The following is a 26,252-nucleotide window of genomic DNA, read 5'->3' on the forward strand; positions in this document are numbered from 1 at the left end:
GTCAGTTCTCCTTCCATCACCATATATTTGATCCCCTAACCCTCATCTCCCACCCCCACCCCCACCCCCTTACCCTCTGGCAACCACTAAACTATTGTCTGTGTCTATGAGTTTCTGTTTCTCATTTGTTTGTCTTGTTCTTTTGTTGTTTTTGGTTTATATACCACATATCAGTGAAATCACATGGTTCTCTGCTTTTTCTGTCTGACTTATTTCGCTCAGCATTACACTCAAGATCCATCCATGTTGTCACAAATGTTCCTATATCATCTTTTCTTACTGAATAGTATTCCATTGTGTATATATACCACAACTTCTTTATCCATTCATCTATCGAAGGACATTTTGGTTGTTTCCATGTCTTGGCCACAGTAAACAAAGCTGCAATGAACATTGGAGCACACGTGTCTTTATCTCTAAATGTTTTCAGATTTTTTGGGTAGATACCCAGGAGAGGGATTGCTGGGTCATATGGCAATTCTATTCGTAATTCTTTGAGGAACCTCCACACTGCCTTCCATAACGGCTGCACCAGTCTGCATTCCCACCAACAGTGTATGAGGGTTCCTTTTTCTCCACAGCCTCTCCAACATTTGTTACTATTTGTCTTGTTGATGATAGCCATTCTGACTGGGGTGAGGTGATATCTCATTGTGGTTTTGATTTGCATTTCTCTGATGATTAGTGATGTTGAGCATTTTTTCATATGTCTATTTGCCATTTGTATGTCCTCTTTGGAGAAATGTCTCTTCAAGTCCTCTGCCCATTTTTCAATTGGGTTGTTTTTTTTGTTGTTGAGTTGCATGAGTTCCTTGTATATTCTGGATACTAGCCCCTTATCGGAGGCACTGTTTGCAAAAATCTTCTCCCATTCAGTTGGTGGCCTCTTTATTTTGTCAATGGTTTCTTTTGCTGTGCAGAAGCTTTTAAGTTTCATATAGTCCCATTCGTTTATTTTAGCTTTTACTTCCATTGCCTTTGGAGTCAAGTTCATAAAATGCTCTTTGAACCCAAGGTCCATAAGTTTAGTACCTATGTTTTCTTCTATGCAGTTTATTGTGTCAGGTCTTATGCTTAAGTCTTTGATCCATTTTGAATTAACTTTGGTACATGGTGACAAATAGCAGTCCAGTTTCATTCTTTTGCACGTGGCTATCCAATTCTCCCAGCACCATTTATTGAAGAGGCTGTCTTTGCTCCATTGTATGTTTTAGCTTCTTTGTCAAAAATTATCTGTCCATATTTATGTGGTTTTATTTCTGGGTTCTCAATTCTATTCCATTGGTCTATGTGTCTGTTTTTCTGCCAATACCATGCTGTTTTGATTATTGTAGCCCTGTAGTACAAGCCAAAGTCAGGAAGTGTGATACCTCCATTATTGTTCTTTTTCTTAAGATTGCTTTGGCTATTCGGGTCTTTTGTGGTTCCAAACAAATCTGATGATTTTTGTTCTATTTCTTTAAAATATGCCATTGGGATTTTGATGGGGATTGCATTGAATCTGTATATTGCTTTGGGTAATATGGCCATTTTAACTATGTTGATTCTTCCAATCCATGAGCACGGAATGTCTTTCCATTTCTTTGTGTCTTCTTCAATTTCTTTCAAAAATGTCTTATAGTTTTCAGCATATAGGTCTTTCACATCCTTGGTTAAGTTTATTCCTAGGTATTTTATTCTTTTTGCTGCAATTGCAAAAGGAATTGTTTTTTGTATTTCTTTTCTGAGATTTCATTGTTAGTATATAGGAAGGCAATGGACTTTTGTGCACTGATTTTGTATCAGTCAACTTTACTGTATTCGTTGATTGTTTCTAATAGCTTTTTGGTGGAGTCTTTAGGGTTTTCTATATATAGCATCATGTCATCTGCAAAGAGTGATAATTTAACTTCTTCATTCCCAATTTGGATGCCTTTTATTTCTTTCTCTTGCCTGATTGCTCTGGCAAGGACTTTAACACTATGTTGAAAAGCAGAGGTGATAGGGGACATCCCTGTCGTGTTCCTGAACGTAGAGCAAAGGGCTTCAGTTTTTCTCCATTAATTATGAGATTAGCAGAGGGCTTGTCATATATGGCCTTTATTATGTTAAGGTATTTTCCTTCTATACCCATTTTATTAAGTGTTTTAATCATAAATGGATGTTGTATCTTGTCAAATGCTTTTCTGCATCAATTGATATAATCATATGATTTTTGTCCTTTATTTTGTTTATGTGATGTATCACATTGATGGATTCGTATGTTGAACCATCCTTGTGCCCGAGGATGAACCCCACTTGGTCGTGATGAATAATCTTTTTAATGCATTGTTGTATTCGATTTGCTAGAATTTTATTTAGGATTTTTGCATCGGTATTCATCAGAGATATTGGTCTGTAGTTTTCTTTTTTTTGTGCTGTCCTTACCAGGTTTTGGTATCAGGGTAATGTTGGCCTCATAAAATGAGTTAGGGAGTACTGTCTCTTCTTCAATTTTTGGAAGAGTTTGTGCAGAATTGGTATTAGATCCTCTTTGAAGGTTTGGTAGAATTCACTAGTGAAGCCATCTGGTCCCGGACTTTTGCTTTTGGGAAGGTTTTGGATGACTGATTCAATTTCGTTACTGGTGATCGGTCTGTTTAGATTTTCTAGTTCTTCATGGTTCAGCCTTGGAAGGCTATATGTTTCTAAGAACTTGTCCATTTCTTCTAGGTTGTTGAATTTGGTGGCATATAGTCCTTCATAGTATTCTTGGATGATCCTTTGTATTTCTGTGGTGTCCGTGATAACTTCCCCTTTTACGTTTCTGATTTTGTTAATCAGTGTCTTCTCTCTTTTTATCTTAGTAAGTCTAGCCAAGGGTTTGTCAATTTTGTTAATCTTTTCAAAGAACCAGCTCTTTGTCACATTAATTTTTTCTATTGTCTTTTTGTTCTCTATTTCATTTAGTTCTGCTCTAATTTTTGTTATTTCCTTTCTTCTGCTGACCTTGGGTTTTACTTGTTCTTCTTTTTCTAGTTCTTTAAGGTGTAACATGAGGTTATTTATTTGGGAGTTTTCTTGTTTCTTGAGATAGGCCTGTAATGAGATAAATTTCCCTCTTAAAACTGCTTTCGCTGCATCCCAAAAATTTTGGTAGGATGTATTTTCATTGTCATTTGTTTCTATGTATCTTTTGATCTCTCCTCTAATTTCTTCTTTGACCCAGTCCTTCTTTAAAAGTATGTTGTTTAATCTCCATGTATTTGTGTTTTTTCCCACTTTCTTTTTACAGTTGATATCCAATTTCAAAGCCTTGTGATCAGAGAATATGCATGGTATGATTTCAATCTTCTTAAATTTGTTGAGACTGATTTTATGTCCCAATATATGGTCTATCCTTGAGAATGTTCCATGTGCACTAGAAAAGAATGTATAGTCTGATGTTTTAGGATGAAGTGCTCTATAAATGTCAATTATGTCCATTTCATCTAATGTGTCATTTAGGGCTACTATTTCGTTATTTATTTTCTGTTTGGATGATCTATCCATAGCTGTCAATGGTGTATTTAAGTCCCCTAGTATAATTGTGTTTTGGTCAATTTCTCCCTTTAGTTCTGTTAGTAGTTGCTTGGTGTATTTCGGTGCTCCCTGATTGGGGGCATAAATATTGATGACTGTTATGTCTTCTTGTTGTACAGTCCCCTTCACCATTATGAAATGTCCATCTTTGTCTCTTGTTATCTTTTTCACCTTGAAGTCTGTTTCATCTGATATCATTATGGCTACACCTGATTTTCTCTGGGTACCATTTGCTTGGAGTGTCAATTTCCACCCTTTCACTTTGAGTCTATGCTTGTCCTTGTAGCTGAGATGTGTCTCTTGGAGACAGCATATGGTTGGGTTTAGTTTTTGATCCAATCTGCTACTCTGTGCCTTTTTATTGGTGAGTTCAGTCCATTTACATTTAGGGTGATTATTGATATGTGAGGATTTCCTGTCATTCTATCTTTAGTTTTCTGGTAAGGCTGTGTCTCCATTGTTTCTTTGCCTTTTGTTGTTGTCTATTATTTCTGTGTGGTGGTATTCTATGATGTTTCCCTCTGTTTCTTCTTTTATTTCAGTATATATTTCAATTCTGGATTTATTTTGAGTGGTTACCCTTAAGTTTATGTAAAAGAAAGTTTGATATTTAGAGTATTCCATTTTCTTCAGCACGCTTACTTTCTCCATTCCCATATTCCGGTTCAGGCCTTTACTCTCCCCCTTTTTGAGTTTTGGTTGCCACAAATTGTCCCTGTTGATGGTGGTCGAATAGCCTCCTTTAGTATTTCTTGTAGTGCAGGTCGTGTATTAGAAAATTCCCTCAGCTTCTGTATGTCTGGAAAGGTCTTTATTCCTCCTTCATATCTAAAGGATATCTTTGCTGGATATATTATTCTTGGCTCATGGTTTCTCTCTTTCAATAGTTTGAATATTTGGTTCCACTCTCTCCTGGCTTGTAGAGTTTCTGCTGAGAAATCTGATGATAATCTAATGGGCTTTCCTTTGTAAGTTACCGTCTTCTTTTCCCTGGCTGCCTTGAGGATTCTTTCTTTGTCGTTGATTTTAGACAGCTTCAATACAATGTGCCTTGGAGAAGGCCTGTTGGGATTGAGGTAACTAGGTGTTCTATTTGCTTCTTGGATTCGAGGGTCCAGTTCTGTCCACAAATTTGGGAAGTTCTCATCGACAATTTGTTTGAATATATTCTCTGTTCCTTCTCTCTTTCTTCTCCTTCTGGTATGCCCATTATTCTTATATTGCTCTTTCTGATGGAGTCAGAAAGTTCTTGTAAGTTCTTTCATTTCTTTTAAGTCTCAAGTCTCTTTCTTCTTCTATCTGTGTCATTTCCAGGTTTCTATCTTCGATGTCACTGATTCTTTCCTCCATCTGGTCAACTCTACTACCTAAGCTGGTTATTTCATTCTTAATTTCTTCTATTGAGTTCTTAATCTCCAGAAATTCTATTTGGTTCTTTTTAAAATTTCAATCTCTTTCGTAAAATGCTCATGCTGTTCTTTGATTGAGTTTCTGAGTTCATTTAACTGCCTATCTGTGTTTTCTTGTATCTCGTTGAGTTTTTCAGAACTGCAATCTTGAATTCTCTGTCATTTAAGTCACATATTTCTGTATCTTTAAGTGCCTTCTCTGGAGATTTTTCACTTTCTTTCTGAGCTATCTTGTTGCCTTGGTTATTCATGGCGATTACTGGTTTACTATTTCTCTTCCTAGACATCTACAGGAGTGACTTCTGCAACAGGTTGATAGGAAGAGGTCTTTCTTTTGTTTGCCAGTACTTGTTGGTAGAATGTTTTATTATTTCTCCAACTGCAACTTATTTTTCTTCTCCCACACGGTAGTGCTATGTTTTCTCTGCACTATTCCAACTTCTCACACAATGGGGGGATTCCCTGGGAGACGGGCTTCTCCTCTGTTAATAGTTCGTCTAGGTCACAGGGCGCAGTGTCCCGGTGGGTATGCGGAGAGCTTTTGATGTTCCAAAGCTCTTCCAGCTCCTGATTCAGAGCCCGTATGTTTCAGCAGTTCTGTTTACTCCTGCAGGGATCCGCCCAGATAGGTGGGGTCAGGGGCGGGGTGAGTTGTGAGAGGTGGCCCAGAGCAATGGCGGCGACCACCACCACAGCTGGTCCTGCTTCTACAGCTCTCTCCCCTTTGCCGGAACTAGTTGGGCTGTGAATTTGTGTCTGCGTCCACAGTTCTCAAAATAGCAAATTTTCTGTTGTTTTGACCTGACACTGCTTCTGTTTCGCTTCTAGCACCGGGCAAGTGGGGGCGGGTGAGCTCTGGGAGGGGGCGGCTAGTCTCAGTGCCTAAGGCTCCGTTCTCTGCTCGGCAGTGCGGGCTTAAACCACCGTTTTCAGCCTTTTTCCCTGAGTCTTTACTCCGAGGTCTCTGCCGTTTGTGTTGGGTTCAGCCGTGTTATAGGCTGTCCCCTCAGCCCTGTGGAGCCCTGGCGGAGCCCTAGCAGTCCAAGTTCTTCCCTCTCCTGCAGCTGCGGTAGTTCCGGGAAGCAGCGAGCTCGGTGCACTGAGCTGGGTCTGAGTCCTGCGCCCGCGCGGCTCCGTCTCCGTGCACTTCTCCCTTTCCTCCTCCCTCCACGCGCGAATCTCCCACCTGTAGGTGATTTCAGTAGGTAGTGGGCCTCTTCGTCTTGCCTGTCTGCTGTGCAGGGAGTCCTTTGTGGAGTTTTTGTTGTTCGATTCTTTGTAAATTCCAGGGGAGCTTTACAGAGGCTTACCTCACTCTTCCATTTTTCCGGAAGTCGATAGTTATTCTTGAATACCTACTTTTGTTCCAGGTTGTGGGTTAGATGCTGGGGATTCAAGCTAAATAAGACACAGTCCCTTCCTCTAAGGAGTTCATGCTCTGGTGAGGGAGACAGATGTAGAAGGGGACAGTTCTAGCATGGTGTTATAAGTGTTATGTTAGGAGGAAGTAGTGGGTGCTGTGGAATCATTGAGGAAGGGGTACCCAAACCAGCCTGGGGCAGAGTGGGGAAAGAAGTCAGAGAAAGCTTCTCAGAGAGGTTATGCTTGAGGTAGAACTCTAGGGTATGAAGATGTGTGTATGGCGGGTAGGAGTGAAAAAGTAATTCTAGTCAGAGGAAAACGCATAAAACACCATGGCACATTCTGGGAGCTATAAGTAGTTTAGTGTGGTTGGGACATGTATGTGAGGGGAGGACTGGGAGATGAGTCAGAGTTAAAACAGATAATAAAGGCCTTTAGATGCTACAAGTAAGGAGTTTTGGAGTTATGCCATGCAAAACTGGAGAACTTTAAAGGAAGAAGTTGGATGGTAACATGCATTTTCTATCTCTGAATGCAAGAGGGGATAGCATTAAGCCCAGTTTTTAGTTCCCACAGATGTAAATACACTGATACCCAATCTCTGCATCGTGTCTGGTGGGCACAATCCTCATGACTAAACACCTACCAGAAAGATAAAGGGCTTTGTCCACCATGTACTCCTCAGCAAAGCGAATGTGACAAAAGTTCTTTTTGCTTTTCCGAATAGCAATGATCTCTCCACACTGTTCGAATACTTCCACGATGATCTGCTCTGTCCCATTTTCAGGCAGACCACCCACAAATACTGTTTTGCATCCTGGTGGTCGTTCTCGGGTTGCAGGAGGTGGAAGATCTAAGCATAAGTGCAAAAGCATTCGAAATTAAAATTTTTGCTTGGGACAAACCTCTTAGAAACCTAACATTTCCCAGAGATAGCCCTATTGTCTCCACCAGACTTTTGTCTAAGAGTGCCAGAAGCACATGGCCCCCAAGGTGCTCACCTCTGCTCCACAGTAAATTGGTTGCACGGATCTGAAAATCATTTTGGTTTGGTGCTCATAATGTCTACAGGATAAAGACTCAGACCCCTCTGTCTCTCCCATCCAGAGTTCTTTACTTTTATTGTGACAACTCAGCTATGCTCAATTTTCAGTCATTTTTATTAAGAAGACAGTTAGTTGGGGGAAATCCCATTCAGTTTAAACTCAGGAATTCTCAGAACCAGGGTCACTGAGAGAAAGGTTTGTGTAATTCAGTTTGTAGTTATCATATTCTTTCTGTTCATGCTTACTGGAAGAACTGTTTTAGCATTAATTTGACAATGATGGGGTGAACATTTACAAAAATATTTATAGTTCTCAGAATTATTTGGTTGACAATGTCGGCCTGAGAACAAACCATCTTTTTTAGTTTTTCATTTGGTTTTGTGTTTTGATACCATTGAGCCCTTCCTCAAATTCCTCAATAGAGAGGTGAGGTCCAGAGCAAAATACGCAGCATTTAGAGGAAGCTATGAAAGACAGCTGAGAAAGCAAACTCATCTAGGAAATCATTAACTAAAATGAGATAAATTTGGCTACAGAGTCATTAAAAACCTACTTAATGAGATGATTCTCCCTCTACTTAAAAAAATGTGCTTCCTACTCACTCATCTTATACACAAAGCCTGTTGTATCAGCCAGCTCCTTGTTGCTTTATATATATCAAAGCATTTCCAAGCAAAATCCTACAGTTTATAGCCCCCAAAACGAAGCATGATGGTCAAAGGTTTTTCTAGTGTTGGTTTTGTATCTGCAAGGATTTATTTTCTGTAATCTGTTCTCTCCATTCAGCTCTTAAAAATAATTCTTCCAGCTCAAGATTTGGAGAGCTCAATAACCAGTGATTACAGCTCACATACAAAAATAAATGAGTCTGACTTGTAGATTAGGTCCAGGCCCCCACTTGACTCTTATCCAAGTTGGCAAGCAGATGATTTTGGAGTTTCCTTGGGTATCAGCATCTCTAGCTTCCTCACTTTGCTACCATTGTCTGTCTTAATTAGTGTAGCTCAGAATAATCAGGTTCTAATGATGCTTTCTTTCCCTCTATTTAGTTAATGAAAGAGGCAGAGGGATTCAGGTAATTTACAAAGTTTCTGTTAATTTTTTTAAAATGTCTGTAATTTCAAGAGATATATATATATACACACACATATACATACATATGAGAAATTTAAAGGGAAAAAGAAGATAACCTAGTGAGCAGGAATCTGAAATGTCTTAGTCGTGGAAACTGGAGAGGTTATAGTTTTAGCCAAAAAGAGGAAAATGAGGTCCAGAATTTCTTGAGACTCATGCTTCTAAGATTTTAAGAACTGGAAGGGATTCTAGATATCACACTTCCAGTGATTCCCAGCTCTAACAGCACAGTAGAATCAACTTGGGAGTCAAACAAAGAACCAAATAATGCCTGGGCCCCACTCCAATGAATCTAATTTAATTAGCCCGGGGTAGAGCCTGGGTACCATTTTTTTTAAAGCTTCTCAGGCAACTGTAATGTGTAGCTAGGGCTGAAAACCACCGACTTGATCTAAACTCATATTACAGAGGAAAAATCTTAGCTGAGTAAGGTGGAGTGACTCATTCAAGATCATGAAGTTAGAAAGATAAGGAACATGAAATTGGAGCAGGTAAACCTGGATTTAAACTTTAACTTAATTATTCACTGTCTGCGTGACCTTGGGAGAACCTCTGAGAACCTTAGTTTTCATCTCTGAAATAGGGATACTGTCTTCTACCTTACAAGGATTATTGCAGGATAATTGATAACCTACTCTCTACATTGCATGAAATATGCACTTGATAGCTTCCCAATAAATAGTAGTTATTATTGTGTTATTATTATTTACTATTATAGAGCCCAGGTTTCCTAATTACCAGTCTGGGCTTTCTAAAACCTTACCACAAGTCTGGAATAGAATGGTAGCTAAGACCTGGACTTCTAAACTCCCAGCTCCTTGCTTTATCCAGATCTTTAGATAAGACTGGGTTTGGGAAGGAATGACTCTTAGTGATAGAAGAATCTACAACTGTGAAGACACATATGGTTTTGATCATGGAACACAACCCAGCCACTGACTACATAGGTAAATAATTTCAAAGAACATCCATATAGTTAGACCAATGTTTTCAAATCAAAGACTTTAGAATAAAATCCTGTTTCAGGATCCTTCTGAAATTTACTGTTTAAAGGAACTTAAAGGTAAAGAATCCCTTTGTGAAGCAAATAATCACCTTTTCATATTAATTGAGTTGGCTTAGTTAGGTCTACCTTTAGGTTCACTGAGAGACTCTAAGGAGTGTCTGTGTACTGCTGCAGTTATATGTAACACTGAACACACATAACTCTTTCCCTTGACTACATTTGTGGAATTTAAAAATTATGTGATGAAGTCATCACCTTGTTTAGATGTTGTGATTATTCTGTGCTGACTGTCTGCTAAGTAAAAGAATATGAAAGCCACTAAGAGTAGAGTCAAGAATGCTGAGGATTTATTTATTTTCCTTGGGTAAATGCAGAAAGCCTCTTTGATAGCATTTTCTGAGATTTAGGTGTATGTCCCAAGCAAGGTAGTGGGCTGTACTATCTTCCTTAATGGATAGTACTTGTTCTTTAATTAATAGCTCAAAGCACTTTGTTGTCTGGGCCTGATTTTCTAATCCCACTGAAATACAGTGATCTGAGCACAGCAATGATAACTCCATAGGAGAGCAAATACAAAGTGTACCTATTAATCAGGTAATGTGCTGAACTCTTGTAACATACCAATCACCATTCTGGATGGAGAAGAAAACTTCCATGTAAAAGTATTCAACATAACTGAGAGTATGAAGAACTCTACTTTCTGGTAATGGAAAAGGAGGAGTTTCTATTAATTCTAATTACAACTAAGTACCCACTCTGGGGAGCTGTGTAGGGGCAATCAGCATTAAGATTAGAGTCACTGTTGATCTTTGAGAAGTGAGGCAGGGAGCAGCACAGAGGACCTATAAACCACTCGCATCTTGCTTTTCAAAGGAGCATACAGATCACTCATCTGGTTTGCCAGAATTCATATACTGCAGTCTTTGAGTTGATTTTATTAGACAGCCCAAGATTGAAGGCCCTCTAGACAATTAGCAGCGGTCAGATATAGTTTAATGTAATCACAACTGATTGGAAATAATCAGAAGTCTGGCAAATCTTTATTCTCAATTTACCCACTTTCTCAAAATTTCTTTAGAGAACCCAGCCCTAAGGACCAAAGTGAAAGAGGTCAGCCAGTTTTGAGATGGTAAAATGAAAAAAAGCTCTTTTCCTGGCTCCTGGGTGCTTTTCTATGTGCCCAGACACAGATAGAAGATGATATCCTTCCACTTATTCCATGTGTACTGTTATTTCACAGTAAACTCAAAATGCAACCTCTCCATACCGAAGGTCTATCAGCTGGAGTGAAAAATCTTGGCAAAACTGACTTCTCGGGAGAGATGGTACTGCCTACTTTTTTTTTCAGTTTCTCATCCCATCTGCTGCAGTTTTTATTTTTTATTTTTTATTAGTTTCAGGTGTACAAAACAATGTACTAATTTACACCCCTCACAAAGTGATAACCCCCTCCCCCAATCTACTATCCCTCCGACATCATATATAGCTGTTACAATTCCATTGATTCTATTCCCTATGCCATACTTCATGTCCTGTGACTATATATATATGTTATAGCTGACATTGAATCTTTATTGCAGCACTATTCACAATAGCCAAAATATGGAAACAACCAAAATACCCATCTATAGACGACTGGATTAAGAAACTGTGGTACATTTATGCAATGGAGTATTACTCAGTCACAAAGAAGAATTAAATCTTACCATTTGCAATGATATAGACGGACGCAGAGAATATCACACTAAGTGAAATAAGCCAATAGAGAAAGACAAATACCATATAATCTCACTTATATGTGGAATCTAAAAAACAGAATAAATGAGCAAACTAAACAGAAATAGCTTCAGAGATATAGATGGGAGGGGGGTGGGGATGGGGGAGAAAGTAAAGGGCTTAGAAAATACAAATTAGTAGCCACAATATTTCCATGGGGATATGAAAGACAGTTTGGGGAATATAATCATTAATGTTGTAAAGATTTTGTAAGGTGTCAGATGGGCACTTGTCTTATTAGGGAGACCACTTCATGGATGGTGTAGATGCCTGACCACTGCAGTGTACACCTGAAACTGAAGCTGGATAATATTGAATGTCAACTGTAATTATATACTATATATATATATATATATATATCGTCATGGGATTTGGAGTACAGCATAGGGAATAGAGTCAATGGAATTGTAACAGTACTGCCCTCTTCTTATACCATCAACTGAGAACTGCTAGTTGGGAATTCAGTAAATCTGACAGCCACTCTGAAAAAGTAACTGTGTTCCAGAAAGCTTTCTTTTGCCATATTTCTTACTCCTGGGAATCAGAGGATGTTGCTTCTAGGACAATGGGCTATTCACCATCTATCTTTAGGAAACTGGTGCACAGTTAGCTCCAGTCTAGTTTGATTCATTGAATTTTTAGACCAGAACTGATTTTGCCTAGTCTAGATCAGTGAGGTTAAGTTACGTACCCAATATCTCATGGCTATTTAGTGGTGGATATCTGGGATACGAAAGCAGGCCTGTGTCACTTCAGGGCTCGAGCACTTAACCGCTACACCACACTGCCTGCTCCACTGAAGGTACAAAGCTTTATGTGCCACCTACCAATTTTCCTTTGTTTTACCTAACACATTTTGAGGGGCTTTAGCCTAGGTGAATAATTATTGGGGTAGATACATTTTTAATGTCAAGAATCATATTTTTAGATCTGATGAAACCTTGGAGGTGTCTAGACTAATCTAACCCAATATCCTTACTTTATAGACAAGGAAACTGAAACCCAAGGAGGTTATGTGCCTAGCCCAAGATCCCACAGGTAGTTGGTGACAAGAGCTTGGAGTAGAACACAATTCTCTTGACTTTTAATCTGGTAGTTTACCCACTATAATATAACACTGTTTTTTTTCACACTTGATGTATATTCACCTAGAAAAGTCTAATGGTCAGTTGGCTATATGTGCCTGAAGCTCAGAAGAGAGATATGTCACCATGTGAGTTAATTACCCCATGATTTCTTGGTTTGCTTTCTAGTCCTCTGACTTCTCCATCCATCCATCCATCCATCCATCCATCCATCCATCCATCCATCCACCCATCTCTCCCTCTCTCCTTCCCTCTATCACTTTAGGAATTTTTATTGAATACCTACTATAGGCCACACACTTCTAAGTGTTTGGGATACATCAGTGGGGAAAAAAAACACAGACAAAAAATCTCTGCCTTTGCGGGGTTTACATTCTACAAATTACATACTTTGTTAAAAGATAATAAGTGTTATAATAAAATTAGAGAGAGTAAGTAGGATTGGGAGTGTGGCAGGGAGAGCTACACTTTTAAATATGTTATCAGGGTCACTGAGGAAGAGACATTTGAGCAAATACTTGAAGGAGGTGAGTGAGTTAGCCATGCAGATATTTAGGAGAAGAGTATTCCAGGTAGAGGGAAGAGCCATTGCAAAGACCCTGTGATGGAAGATTGACTGGTATGTTCATGGAATAGCATGGAGGTCAGTATAACTGGAACTGTGAGTGATGGGGAGGAGAGCAGCAGGAGATAAAGTCAATGAGACAATGTAGAGAGGGAGGGAAAATCACAAGAAGCCTTCTAAAGCATTAAATAGACTTTGGCCATTATTGTAAGATAGGAAGCCATTAAATGGTTTTGAGACAAGGAGGGACATGAACTGACTTAGGTTTTAAAAAAGACCACTCTGCCTGCTTTCTTGAGAATAGCACGTAAGGGGCAAGGGTGAAAGAGGAAGACCATTTAGAAGGCTATTGCAATAGTTCAGAAAAATATATAATTATGAATATAAACTGGGTCATAGCAGGAGTTATCATGAGAGTAGTAGGAGTCTAGATGTATATTTTAAGGTAGACCTGACAGAGTTTTCTAATAGATTAAATATAGTATGTGAGGGATAGAAAGTAGGTAGGGATGATTGTTAAATTTTGACTTGAGCAACCGAAAGGATGCACCTTCCACTATCTGAGATAGAGAAAGACACTAGTGGAGAAGGTTTAGGGGCAACGATTAAGAGTTTTGTCTTGAACATATTACATTTGAAAGGTCTACTTGATATCTAAGTGGAGATATCAGATAGGCAGTCGAATATAAGTTTGGAGTTCAGAGACAAGGTCTGAGCTAAAAATATAATTTAGTGTATTATTGGCATATAGATAGTTTTGCAGCCATATGGTTGGATGAGATCATCAAAGGTATGATTGTAGATAGAGAACAGGTCCAAGAACTAAGTCATGGAGATCTCCAATGATAAGAAGTCAGGGAGAACAGAAGATTATCAGCAAAGGAGACTGAGAAGGACCAACCAGTGTGGTGGGAGGAAAACCAATAGAGTGGTGTCTTGGGAGTCCAATTGAAGAAAGCATATCGATGAGTAAGGAGTAATCAACTACATCATATATGGCTATTAGGACTATTAGGAAGAGAATTGAGAACTGACCACTGGATTTAGTAGTATTGTAAGGTCACTAGTATTCACAAACAAGGGATGTTTTGATAGAGGGGTGGGGCGATAGCATAAATGAAGAAGATTTATGATAGAATAACTGGAAACTGCTAGTAAAAATTAAGTCTTTTGAGGATTTGCTGCAAACTACTTTTGCTCTTTTAAATTATGAAATGTTGGAATTCCTCAAGGTGCTCTGCTTGGTCGTCTTCCCTTCTTGATTCTATACGATCTCTCTGCTGGTCTTATTCATTCTTATGCCTTTAAATGAGCTAATGTTTCAAGAAGGATGAAGGGGTCAACAGTACTAAGTATAGCAGAGATAAAGTAATTTAAGGACTAAAAAGTATCCACTGGATTTAGCACTTAATATTTAAATGGAAATGCATTAGCGTGATGAATGATTAACTACTGCTTTAATTTCAGTACTTTCCACATGGAGGTGTTCCGGGAAAGTGTAGACTTGAAGTTGGCCTGGAGGAGTGTGATATGAGGAAGCAGTTGAACTTGACTAAAGAGTGGGCAAGTGCCAAGTAGAAATGATGGACTGAAAACAGTCACTTAAAGCAGACCAGTGAAAGGCTTTTAAAGTCAGGAGTTGGACTCTGAATTTGTGGGCAATGGAAGCCCCAGGATTTTCAGGGTTCTGTACATGTGACACATACCTGGATGAAGTGTCAAGTGAGAGGGGAAGGAATTGATGCTAAAAATACTTTCTAAAGAAGCAACAAGACAGACACAGATTGGATGGGTGCATAAAGAGACCGAGGGTCCCTACATTAGATGACCTTATTGCTGAGAGGCCATGAGTGTAAGAGAATATACCAGAGATAGGAATAAGTACTAGGGTATATAATCAAGGCCTTATCAGACAGGGTTGGTGGGCTTTGGAGAAGATAGGGGATTCAGTCATACCAAATCCCTGCTTTTCCCGTCTCACCTGCTCTTCCCATCTCACCTCTACAAAGTCTTGGGGCTGTTAACAAAAATGGCACTTTTGCTATGCTTTCAGCAGAGAACTAAGGGAGACTTCAGCATTTGTATTTTCCCCACTCAATTAAATTGAGCGCCCTTTTAAGCAAAATTCAAGTTCAAAAAAGAAACTAGAACACCAATTTACTTTAAGCTGCGTCAGAAGTGTTATTTTTTAAAATTAATTTCTAAAGCCAGGTTCCTTCCCAGAAGCCACCACTTTATTGGCACTGATTTTCCTGCCAGCATTCTTAACACAAAGCTGAAGAACTAAAGGATTGAGCCATGTGGGTTGTCCAACTCAGGACTGAGAAGGCATGGTTGTAGGTGGGGAGAGATGTCTGTTTCTTTTACTAGAGACTACCACGAGTTAGAGCCTCTTTAAGCCATATATTTCTAAGTTCATTTTAAGACTGCTCAACAATGAGATCTATGTGTTATACACAAGGTATCTGTACTATTCTTTTGAAATTCAGGGACTGAATATCCTGTAACATCATTCCTTGCACCCAACCTAGACATTACAGGTTACGAGCCATCCTTTTAGGTTTGACTTGATTGAGACTATGAAAGCCTAGTGCAGGATGATTATGTGATAAATGAATGATTAAACCAGCAGGATTCTACCTTTACATAAGTAGGAGGTTTTAACACTGGCAATGCCTAAATTCATGGCTTTTGAAGTGGAAAAAGGTAATATTATGGATACACAGCTTTCTCTATTCCGAAAGCAACACATGAGAAGGGAGGGTAAAAAAAGTCCATGGCCCATTTGTAGGGACAGTGGCACTATGAGTAAGAGACAAAGGTGTTGTAACAGTGCTACTCATTCACCTAGACACTAAACACAAATCTAGGACTGGCCATTTGGGCTGGCAGGTAAGGTCTACTAGGGCCATCTTATTCTCCATTCCCTAATTCCCCTGTGACATGCTAGCTCTTCTCTCAATTCAGTTCTCTGAGATCCTGACCTCCTAAATTACTTATTGGTCTGGAAGGAAGTACCCTGCGAACAATCAAGTTCAAAGACTGGAAAAAGGTATTAAGAACATTTTTACTAGCAAAAGAGGCCAAGATGATTTGTCCAACCAACACTGACTTATTCTAAAATTATCTTGCTTATAAGCAGACCATACTAAATCGAATCTGCGTCCCTCCCAGGGCCTGATTCCATGATTAACTGATTCCTATGTAAGGCAGGAGATGAAATAGTTGTCTGAAGTCATATTGCCAAAGTTCATGTTTATCGTGTAAGGCAAGTTTATTTGCTCTGTGGCCTGGACCCCTGAGTGTGTCCCTTAACAAACAGCTTTAATCTCTTAGCACTATAGTGATTAATCCCTTAAGTAAGCCACCCAGCACCACTAGAACTGAGGAAAAGCTTTAATGAAGCTTGGGTCACATGAAGAAGTAGCTCTTGATAATTTAAAGTAAATAAAACCACAAATAGATCTGGAAACAAGTTTGAGTCAATTATTATTGCTGCTACATTTAAACTGAAATATAGTCACTATATCTTTGCAGAAGTTTTTAAGAGTCTAAGGAGAAAACTATTAATTAGTGACAAGATGTATGTCTAGACCATTTCTACATGAACTGCATTGACTGAATGGCTACAAGTAGTTTCACTTAGTCTCAATATTCTTCTTTGCTCTCACAGTAAGTTGAACCTCACCTCACTGTCTGTTACAGCTCATTAGTTAAATAGCAGTAGTTTGAGTGATGTGTGAATAGCTGGTAGCAGCGGAGCATTTTTTAGCACCGAGTATATTTTCTCATGTGCCTCACAGGCTCAGACCACACTATTTCTGCCATCATCAGAATGTAAGCCTGTTATGAAAAGGAGAGGCTGCAAATGACAGTGTTGAGCAATTTGTGTCAGGTGTCTCCTGTACTAACACACTTGAATTCCTTACCAGAGAGCATTAGAAATACATTTTAACATTTGTACTGCAACCAGCACACAGAAATCTGTTGCTCTCTGCATAAAATTTAGCCTTGACTAGCAAGAGAAAAATTTCCTGTCTTCTGTTTTCTAGGTGAAGTTTCTGAAAATACATTTAGGAAGCCCTTGGGAATTCTTTTGAAAAAGAAGAGAGTGTTCCTAGACACCAAAACATTGTGACTTATGTGGATAAAAAGCAGAATATTACTTGGATTTGGAGGGAAAAGCGTGCAGCTTTTACAGTGTATTATCTCTTTCACTACTGGCATGTCTGGTGGAATTGGAGGAGGTACTATTCCCAAGCCAGGCATCATCGGGGTTATCGGTGGAATTCCAGTCATCATTCCGAGAGAAGGATCAAAGTCTATAAAAGGAGAGGAAAGAGAGAACCATAAATGACACCAGGCAAAGTCAAGTGGAGGCAGGACGTTTCCTTATAAGCTTCATACCAAAGGTCTATGACAGAGGCAGGATATTTAAGAAAACATGGTATGTGTATTGGTATTACCAGGTCTTAAATATTATATTATACTCGTGCATTGTCCTTTTGGGATGGGGCTGTTTGTTTATGTTTGACCAGTGCCTATTTGTCTCTACATCTCATTTTGATATCCAAAGCCTTTCATAATATGACTGTGCCTTGTCTATTGATTTTGCCTTCCACTAGTTCCCAACACACACCCTGTGCTTCACTCAGACAAGTCTTCCTGTTGTCCCTTGTAACACTTCCTGGCTTTTTGCAGTATAGCATGGTGTTAAGAGCATACAGTTTGGGGGATTAGGCAGACTTGGGTCCTAGTTCCACCATTTGCTTAGCAGAATGAATCTTTTGAACTTCCATTTCCTCATTTGCAAAACAGGGTTAATCCCATCTACCTACTAGGGAGCTGTGAGGAATAAATAAAATGATGAATGTAATGTGCTTAGCATAATGCATAGTACAAAACGCTCAATAAATAACTATTTTTCTGTGCCTTTGTTCATGTTATTCTTCCTGCATGGAATAATTTGAGCCTCCCCCAATTTTTCCCATGCTCCAAGGCCTGGCTTAAGGCCCACCCTCCCTGAAGAATCCTTTCCAGATAATTCTGGTTCATTTTTAACTCTGTGTCTAAAAACGATTTGTTCTACACCTGTTGCCACTGAGTTTTATTTTACATCATCCCTTGCTTCATTCAGGGATGCTTCTAGTATGTATGGGGGCCCCCAAACAAATATTTTTTGTGGGGTTGTCTATATTCACAGTTTGACTCACTCCAAATCAATATTGACACTACTCTGGTGGCACAATCTCACATGATACCATGAAAGAAATATTATACCAGACAGCTGGAGTGATTTACTTGCCAGGCTACACTCTCCTGGAACCAAAACTCTGGGAAGACTCCATAGGCATGAGTTCTGAAGCTTCACGGGGGCATCTAGTTGACTCCACATGTGGGATAGAGGATTGGGGAGTGACCCAAAGGAGAGAAATGGGAACTGGTGTCCACTTAGGTTCAGTTTGAGATTGGGGCTCCTTGCTTAGATGATACTGCAAAACTTGATCAGTTTCAGAAAATGGAGAAAGACAGAAAATACTGATACAGCGTTTGCAAACCATGGGGTCCCCTGAGGTGCAGGCCCAGGGCAGGGGCCCCACTTGCCTAGGTCTAAAGGTGGTACTGACTTAATTGTTTACATTTTTTCTTTATATCCAAATGCAAGTCCTTTGAGAAAAGGGAGTGCATTCTACTTCTGTATTTTCCCACCTCTCACACCTGCCCTCTGCGATAGAATGCACAGTGGACTACAAAAAACCCAAAATATTACATAAGGACTTCTGATAATGTAGGGGCAGTTGCAGTAGCAGTAGCAGGTCCTACTCCTGAAAACTTTACTCTGCTCACCACACAGGCCCAAGGTTGGAATGCCCGAAAGCATGTCCTCAAGGTGGCTCTGTATCCCCTGGGTGGCTCTCTAAGATGTTGTTGAAGGAAATAGATCAAAACAGTTGCAATAATATGTGGTTCCTACAGAAGCAAAATTTCAGGTACAACGGGGCTAGTAGGAGGGAGTCTTATGACTGGGCAGATAAGCAGGCAGGTGGCACATGGGTATCCCCCATTGCAAGCCAACCCAAGAGAGCAAGGGCATTCCCCATCCTCTCACATGCCTGTCATGCATGTCAAGACCCTAGACATGTTTTGGAGGGAAAAAAAATCTTCCAAAACCTTTTATTTTTCTGAAAGGAAATTAACTTTTAGCCCTCACGTCATCTCACTCAACATGCATGTGTACACAGGTGCATGAACACACACACAGACACACAGACACACACACACACACACACACACACACACACACACACTCCCCTTCCTCCCTGTGGCTCTCATATCTCTACTCTTCTCCACATACTAGTTATATGACACTGAGGAAGGTTTGTTAATATCTGTGTGCCTCCATTTCCTTTTCAGTAAAAGTGGGGGCAAATAATGACATTTATCTCAAAGGATGAAAGGACAGAACAGATAAAATATCTCTGGCATGATAGGTGGTAGTCTTGATAGGTACCGTGTTTCCCCGAAAATAAGACCTAGCCAGACAATCAGCTCTAATGCGTCTTTTGGAGCAAAAATTAATATGAGATCTGGTCTTATTTTACTATAATATAAGATCGGGTCTTTATAATATAATGTAATATAATATAATATAATATAATATAATATAATATAATATAATATAATATAACTAATGTAATATAACATAATAGCGGGTCTTATATTAATTTTTGTTTCAAAAGACACATTAGAGCTGATTGTCTGGCTAGGTCTTATTTTCGGGGAAACATGGTAACTCCTTCCTTCCATTCAAAATATGCATACACACACCAATAAATTTACTTGTTGAGACATTCATTCCAATATTCCACGAACATTTGTGATAGCCTTCTACATTTTAGGCTCTAAGAAGATGGGGATGGTGGTCTAGATCTTCCATTCCATCGTAGAGAACTTAAGGCCACTGATATTCTGTTCCTTTGCTGTAGAATAAGAGCACTGTGATTAAGAGTGTCATTTATGTCTGGAAAATTCCATTCCTTGTTTATAAGATTTTGGAAAAATTGTTAATATTATCTCACCCATTTTACAAACTGTTAATTTTTAGCAGGAAAAGATCAGATTAGATTGTGTGCCAACTAAACAATCACATCTATTTTTCCTCTTTTACTGAAATGTTTGCCTTCCTTTTATTGTTCTGCCTGCCTCCTCATTATTATTCATATAGCTCTGTCACTCACAACTCTACCTTACCACGCATTACAGAAACATCAGTTCATTAAATAAGTTCTGCCACTTCCACAGAGAAAGAAATGCCTGTCTCCATGTACTGTCTACTAATAAATAGAGACAAACAAAAAGCAAATACACAGGCTAAATATAACTCCTGAGTGATGTACTCGCCACTCTGCTGTTTCGTATGATTACATTAATATTTTATGAAACTCATTTAAAAGCAAATATATTCATGACATATGGCTAAAGCCAGACTAGATAAACTCCCTTTCTTCATTGTGTTCAATATGCCAAGAGTTCCACAGGTTACACTGCTCAGCAGGGCTTGCTAGATGGCAAGTTATACATGACATCTCAAAGGCTCCTATAACACTGATTACTTCTTTAATTTATTTTCAACCATTAAGCACCAAAGTTGATGCGAATTTCCAGTGCCAACCGAGAACATAACCATTTGAAATCATGGCCCTCATACAAATATTGTAGAACCTAAAAAATCAAAGAAGTCCAACAATTTAAAACACATTGGGACTAGAACACCAGAGAAATTCTTCCCCTTTTCCAGACCCCTGACCTGACTTGAGGAATACTGTTAGCAAGTACTTACTGTGTTTCCCCCAAAATAAGACCTAACTGGAAAACAAGCCCTAGCATGATTTTTCAGGATGACATCCCCTGAACATAAGCTCTAATGCACCTTTTGGAGCAAAAATTAGTATAAGACCTGGTTTTATTTTCAGGGAAACACGGAAGTATTATCACTTATCTTAGGAATCCAAACTTCTGAAGGATGTTTGAAATCATTTTATCAAAGAGTTGTGGAAAAGGCCAAGATATTCCTCCAAAGTCCTTTTCACAATAAATACCCTTTTTTATTTTGTTTTTAACATCTCTTCTTCTAGCACTCTTTCCCTACTGCTTTCTTGACTCTTGGCATGGCCATTGGTGGAATTGTCATAAGAGTTTGTTTGTGTCTTCCTCTTCTGATTCATGTACTTCCCAAAGTTCCAGCTTAATGCAAATGCTGTGTTTTACTTGGGCTAGCTTGCTCCTCAGAGTTACAATCATGTAATGCCTCAGTGTAGCCTTAAGCCTTCCTACTGCCTAGCAACTTGTACTTACTTAATCTAGAGTAGTTACCTGGCAATATTATCATCCTCCATTCTCTGTACACATTTGAGCCAGGGAGTTACAATGGAGGCAAGTGCCATTTCTAAGCTCCCGTCCAGTTATCCATATGTCCATCCATTCAATCTCCGATGCCAGGCTCTCTACCAGGTGTTGGGGTTGAAGGAATGCGTAAGACAAAATCCTTGACCTCATAGTTTATTTTTCAAACAGCCATGCAAACAGTTACAATGTTGTATCATCAACTATTATCATCACTATAATTGTTTATTGGGTATTTACAATGTGCCAGGCACTGTGCTAAGCATTAAACAAGGTAAGCAGAATATGCAGCATGCTTGTGGAATGGAGTGTGATTGGTTAACAGAGTTAACTATTTTCAAAGAATGAAAATAGAAAGTGCCTTAAGCACCCAAACTAGACTGACTATGACTTTTCTGATTATTGAAAAGGTGCTTTGGGACCTAGCATGGCCCCAGGGCCACTGTCTTGAGCAATTGTCGCTATATTACTGGGCCAGTTGGAACAATGCCAGATGACTGCCACTGTACAAGATGTACTAAGACTAAAGATTTCTACAAAACACTAGAAACTTTAGAGGATGCCCATCTTTGATGCTTGACAAAGACAGCACACATGACAATTTTATGGTTCAATCCTTGATATTTTCTAGCAGGCCAGTTCACTCTGGTTTTCTTTCTGTAAAAAGCAACCTCCACTTTTGTAGCAAGGTTAAGGGACAGTGTCCATACTACTACTAATTATTAATTGAGGATATATGAGTTCCCAGGTTTTATACACATCTTCTCATTTAGTTTTTACAACAATCCTAAGGAATGGGAAATATTCCCTATTTTACAGATGAGGAAATTGAAGCTCATAGAGTAACACAGTAAGGCCATACAATAGGTAGGTTTTACTAACTATGTTCTCAATCTTTAGTTTATAATGCTTCCCACAAAGTCCACAGGGAGGGGAAAAAAAGATGCTCTTTGTCAGATTAAGCTGTGTGTCTACCTACTCAACCTGTAGCAAGCCTTGAAATGTTCCTGTCCAAGAGGATACCTTAGGGCTGCTTATCTTTACACCTAGAATTTCCTGTTGAGATATTCAATATATGTATTACCACAGTGTTAGGTAATTTAGATCCCTCTGTTTTAAATCCATTGTCTCAACTTTGACCCACGGGAGAGGTTGGAATTGTGGCAATGCATGAACTGGACATAAGCAAAGGTAGGAGGTGACACATGTTTACTATCCTGCTTGCCTTTTCAGGACTGGACTCTGGTTCTGACTGCCGGGAAGCCCTTTCATAACCTCAGAAAGGCTCTGCCTGCACTTTGTGATTTCTCCCCATCCAAGTCCCCCCCAGGTCCATAAAGGCATTTCCAATCTTTTAGGTATTCTAGAGACCCTTTGAGCATCAAGAGGTAGTGGGCACTTACAGTAAAACCACTAAAATGCAACCATAGATTAGTCCAAAATAAGTGTTCCAAATAGGATCTAGTTAGAGATGCATAATTAAACTATTCTATAGAAAATTCTGATTCCAATTCAGATATACATTACTGGGGCATTATTGCTATTTCCTAAACAATTCATTGGAAAATTAGGAATTATGCCTGGTTATCGAGAAATTTTAACTGACTACAGTTCTGACTGCCTCTGTTCTATGCAGATCCTTGAAAAGACTTTCCAGGAAGTCAACCTGAAGAGAGAACACAGATTTCTAAGGACAGTTTGGCTGAGCTGCAAAATAATCCTGGACTTATCACCTGCCCTTTTGGAAATAGAGCACTGGTTTCCAATTTTTTTGCACAATGACTCTCAAATTCTATCAACATTCTGTCCTGCTTCTCCAGAAGATCATCAAAACCTTTGTTTCAGGCCAGCTGAAAAGTTGAGTCAGGGCCTGACTCATCTACAATGTCAAACAAGGTAGCAAACTAAGCTTGGGTGGGTTATGCAGCATAATTTCAATTCATAAAGATTCTCCCCAATAAATCTCAACTTTGATCCTAAATTTCCACGAATGAAGCTTTATTTCTTTATAAAAGTTTTTGCAAATATCTACCTTTCTAGCCCTCCTTCCCCTTACTACTTCCTACTTATTTATACTGTGTTCTTGCCTCATTAGAACATTTGACAGATTCAGAGTCATACTCTCAACTCTCATCCAGGGATACTGTGAACACCTTTAGAGATGAATAAAAACAAATGAACAAACAAAACAAAAACACAAACACACAGATACAGAGAACGGATCAGTGGTTATTAGAGGGGGAGGGGGTTAGGAATGAATGAAAAGCTAGAAGGGGTCAATTGTATGGTGATGAATGGTAACTAGACTTTTGGGGGTGATCGCTTTGTAGTATATGCAAGTGTCAAATGATAATATTGTACACCTGAAACTTATACCGTGTTTCCCTGAAAATAAGACCTAGACGGACCATCAGCTCTAACGCATCTTTTGGAGCAAAAATTAATATAAGACTGGGTCTTATTTTACTATAATGTAAGACCAGGTATAATATAATATAATATAATACCAGGTCTTATATTAATTTTTGCTCCAAAAGATGCATTAGAGCTGATGGTCCATCTAGGTCTTATTTTCAGGGAAACACGGTATAACAATAAAAAATAAAATAAAATTACCTACATACATATATTTAAGGTTTCCAAACTCTTAATTTGCCAGGAAAAGACGTGGGAATAATAGTAGAAACTAACCATGTACCTACCATTCATGCAGTTCATAAAAGACCGAACATTTTTTTCAATTGACCAAAATTTTTCTTTTTTTTTTCTTTTTAATAAATTTATTGGGGTAACAATAGGATGAATCTTGAGATTATTGTGCTAAGTGAAATAAGTCAGACATTAAAAGTCGAGAACCATATATGACTTCACTGATATGTGGGATATAAAACTGAAAGCAACAAAGGAACAAGGCAAACAAATAAAGAAACAAAGACAATACATTTTAAAACCAAAAATATAGGCAGTCTATAATCTCAGAATATAGACACATAATAGTTCTTTCAATTGAGCAAATTCAGCTTCATGAAAAATTCACTATATTCTTAGTTTTTACACTTTGAAACAGATTAGGAAAAGTAATATCAACTGTTCCTGGGCTACACACCAGTGTTTGGGATTTAGAGGTCGCTCAACTACCTCACTTAATGTATACCTCTATATATGAAGCTCCCCATGAAAACTTCTTTCAGAACTAAAATGTCAAACACACACACAAAAGTGTTAAGGGGCACGAAAAGTTTGACTTCTCCTGGGGATTGGTATATTTTCTCTTCATGGACAATGCAAATTATGTAACTGATTAGGTTTCCCTCTTTGTTTTGGATACCTGGTCACAACTGCAGCTCAACTTTAGAAACTAGGTGGGATCTTATGACCTACACATCTGAATTCTGATTAACCTCCCTACCTGGTCTTCACCTTCTATTCTCATTTATATTTTCCCAGATGCTGGTCTATTTTACTGGTTATTTTTCTCTTTTACTGAAATTTATTATAAGCTGCCTCAAAGTCTTTGTAGATAGGGGTGATATAATTCAACTCAGTATTTAACCATTGTCTCCAGACTGTATATATCTGACCCTGATGTACCCTTTCCTCTGCCTGGGCTGTTCTTAGTGTGTTTTTTTTTTTTTTTTTTCATCTGACACATTCCTATATACCTCTGCATACTGAATTCAAATGTTACCATTTCTGTGAATATTCCCTGACCACCACTACCTACCTCACACCTGCCCCAATGCCACACTGCGTAAAACAATACTTTTTCTACATTTCTACTATGGCACTTACTATATTGTAGTGTAGTGATGCTGACTTTGTTGCTTCTGCCACTGGACTCTGAGCTTGAAGGCAAGGATTGAGCTATGTCCATTTTGGACTCCCTTGACCTAGCTAAATATATTTTTAATGAAGAGATGGGTAAATAAAAGCACAAATGAGCAAAATGGATAAGAAGCCTTTGAGCATTTGTCAGTCAAGAGGCATGGCATACATGAGAACAGGTTTTATTAGGGAGAAAATATGGAGGGGGTGTCTAAAAGTACTGGAATCATTATAAGGGCAGGAATCTTAGTTTTTTTTGTTCACCACTTTATTCCTAGGGATTCTTGCAGTACCTTGCATATAGCAGGCCTCCCTAAGTAAATATTTCTTGATAGTTTCCATGGGGAGTCTTGAGAGTACCATAAGTGGGTAGGATTCAAGTTTGTTTTGGAGAGACATTAATTCTATTTGGTAAAGTATTTTATGTATTATTGGCTCTTGGTGAAGTGTTAATAATGATGGTGAACAGTGCTCTCCTTTCTCAGGATCTCAACCTTAAATGCCACTGAAAGCATATTATATTTGTAGAAGACATTAAAAATAATGAAAACGCAAGTTCAGGCCTCCTTGAGGAGCTTGTAGAGTGATCTGTCATGTGTCATACATCCTCATTCTTTCTTTCTGTTCCCATCAGAATTAGCCTGATGGTTCCAATGAGAACTGCTTACTTAAGAGTGACAACGGTCATAGATGGGCAGGGTCTTGCTCTGGGAATAAGGTCCATGAGTCCATATTTTCCAATATTTCCCATTATGAAGGACGCATAGTCAATATAGTGAAGACACCACAATGAGGGACTCTTTTGCTTTCTGGGGATATCATGCACTCCACATTTGAATGTTAAGGATATTTTAATTGAGGGTAAAATAAAGGAAGCAGCATGCAGTATTCAATGAGTACCCCTCAACTGGTCCATCTTTGGATTAATTTGGGATGAAGTGCAGAACGATCGTTCCTAAACAGAAGGTGTGACTCTTGTTGGTGCCTCTCTTCATGTGAAAAGGAGCATTGGTTTTATTTGACCAGCTCGGAAAAGCAAATACTCTTTTAGAAAAGACAGCCACCAGCAAGAGGGGACCTCCCAATCCACCTCATGGTGGA

The 26,252-nt window shown here is 38.9% G+C and overlaps 1 protein-coding gene across 21 annotated transcripts in view; it reads right to left on the reverse strand.

The window, feature by feature from the left end:
• ENOX2 (ecto-NOX disulfide-thiol exchanger 2) overlaps positions 1-26,252 on the reverse strand; it is a 432,409-nt gene that overhangs the window by 121,448 nt on the left and 284,709 nt on the right. For 17 of the 21 annotated variants that reach the window (XM_019716148.2, XM_074323651.1, XM_019716147.2 and 14 more), the window contains 2 exons: positions 17,090-17,245; positions 6,958-7,164 (listed from right to left, as the gene is read on the reverse strand). The exons of 1 other annotated variant lie outside the window; for it this stretch is intronic. In XM_019716148.2, coding sequence (XP_019571707.2) covers positions 6,958-7,164; positions 17,090-17,245 — 363 coding nt within the window. The remainder of the gene's footprint in view (positions 1-6,957; positions 7,165-17,089; positions 17,246-26,252) is intronic. 3 more of the 21 variants (XM_074323655.1, XM_019716152.2, XM_074323649.1) reach the window with 2 other exon arrangements.

Source organism: Rhinolophus sinicus, chromosome X (genome assembly GCF_036562045.2).
Source record: "Rhinolophus sinicus isolate RSC01 chromosome X, ASM3656204v1, whole genome shotgun sequence".
Lineage (NCBI taxonomy): Eukaryota > Metazoa > Chordata > Mammalia > Chiroptera > Rhinolophidae > Rhinolophus > Rhinolophus sinicus.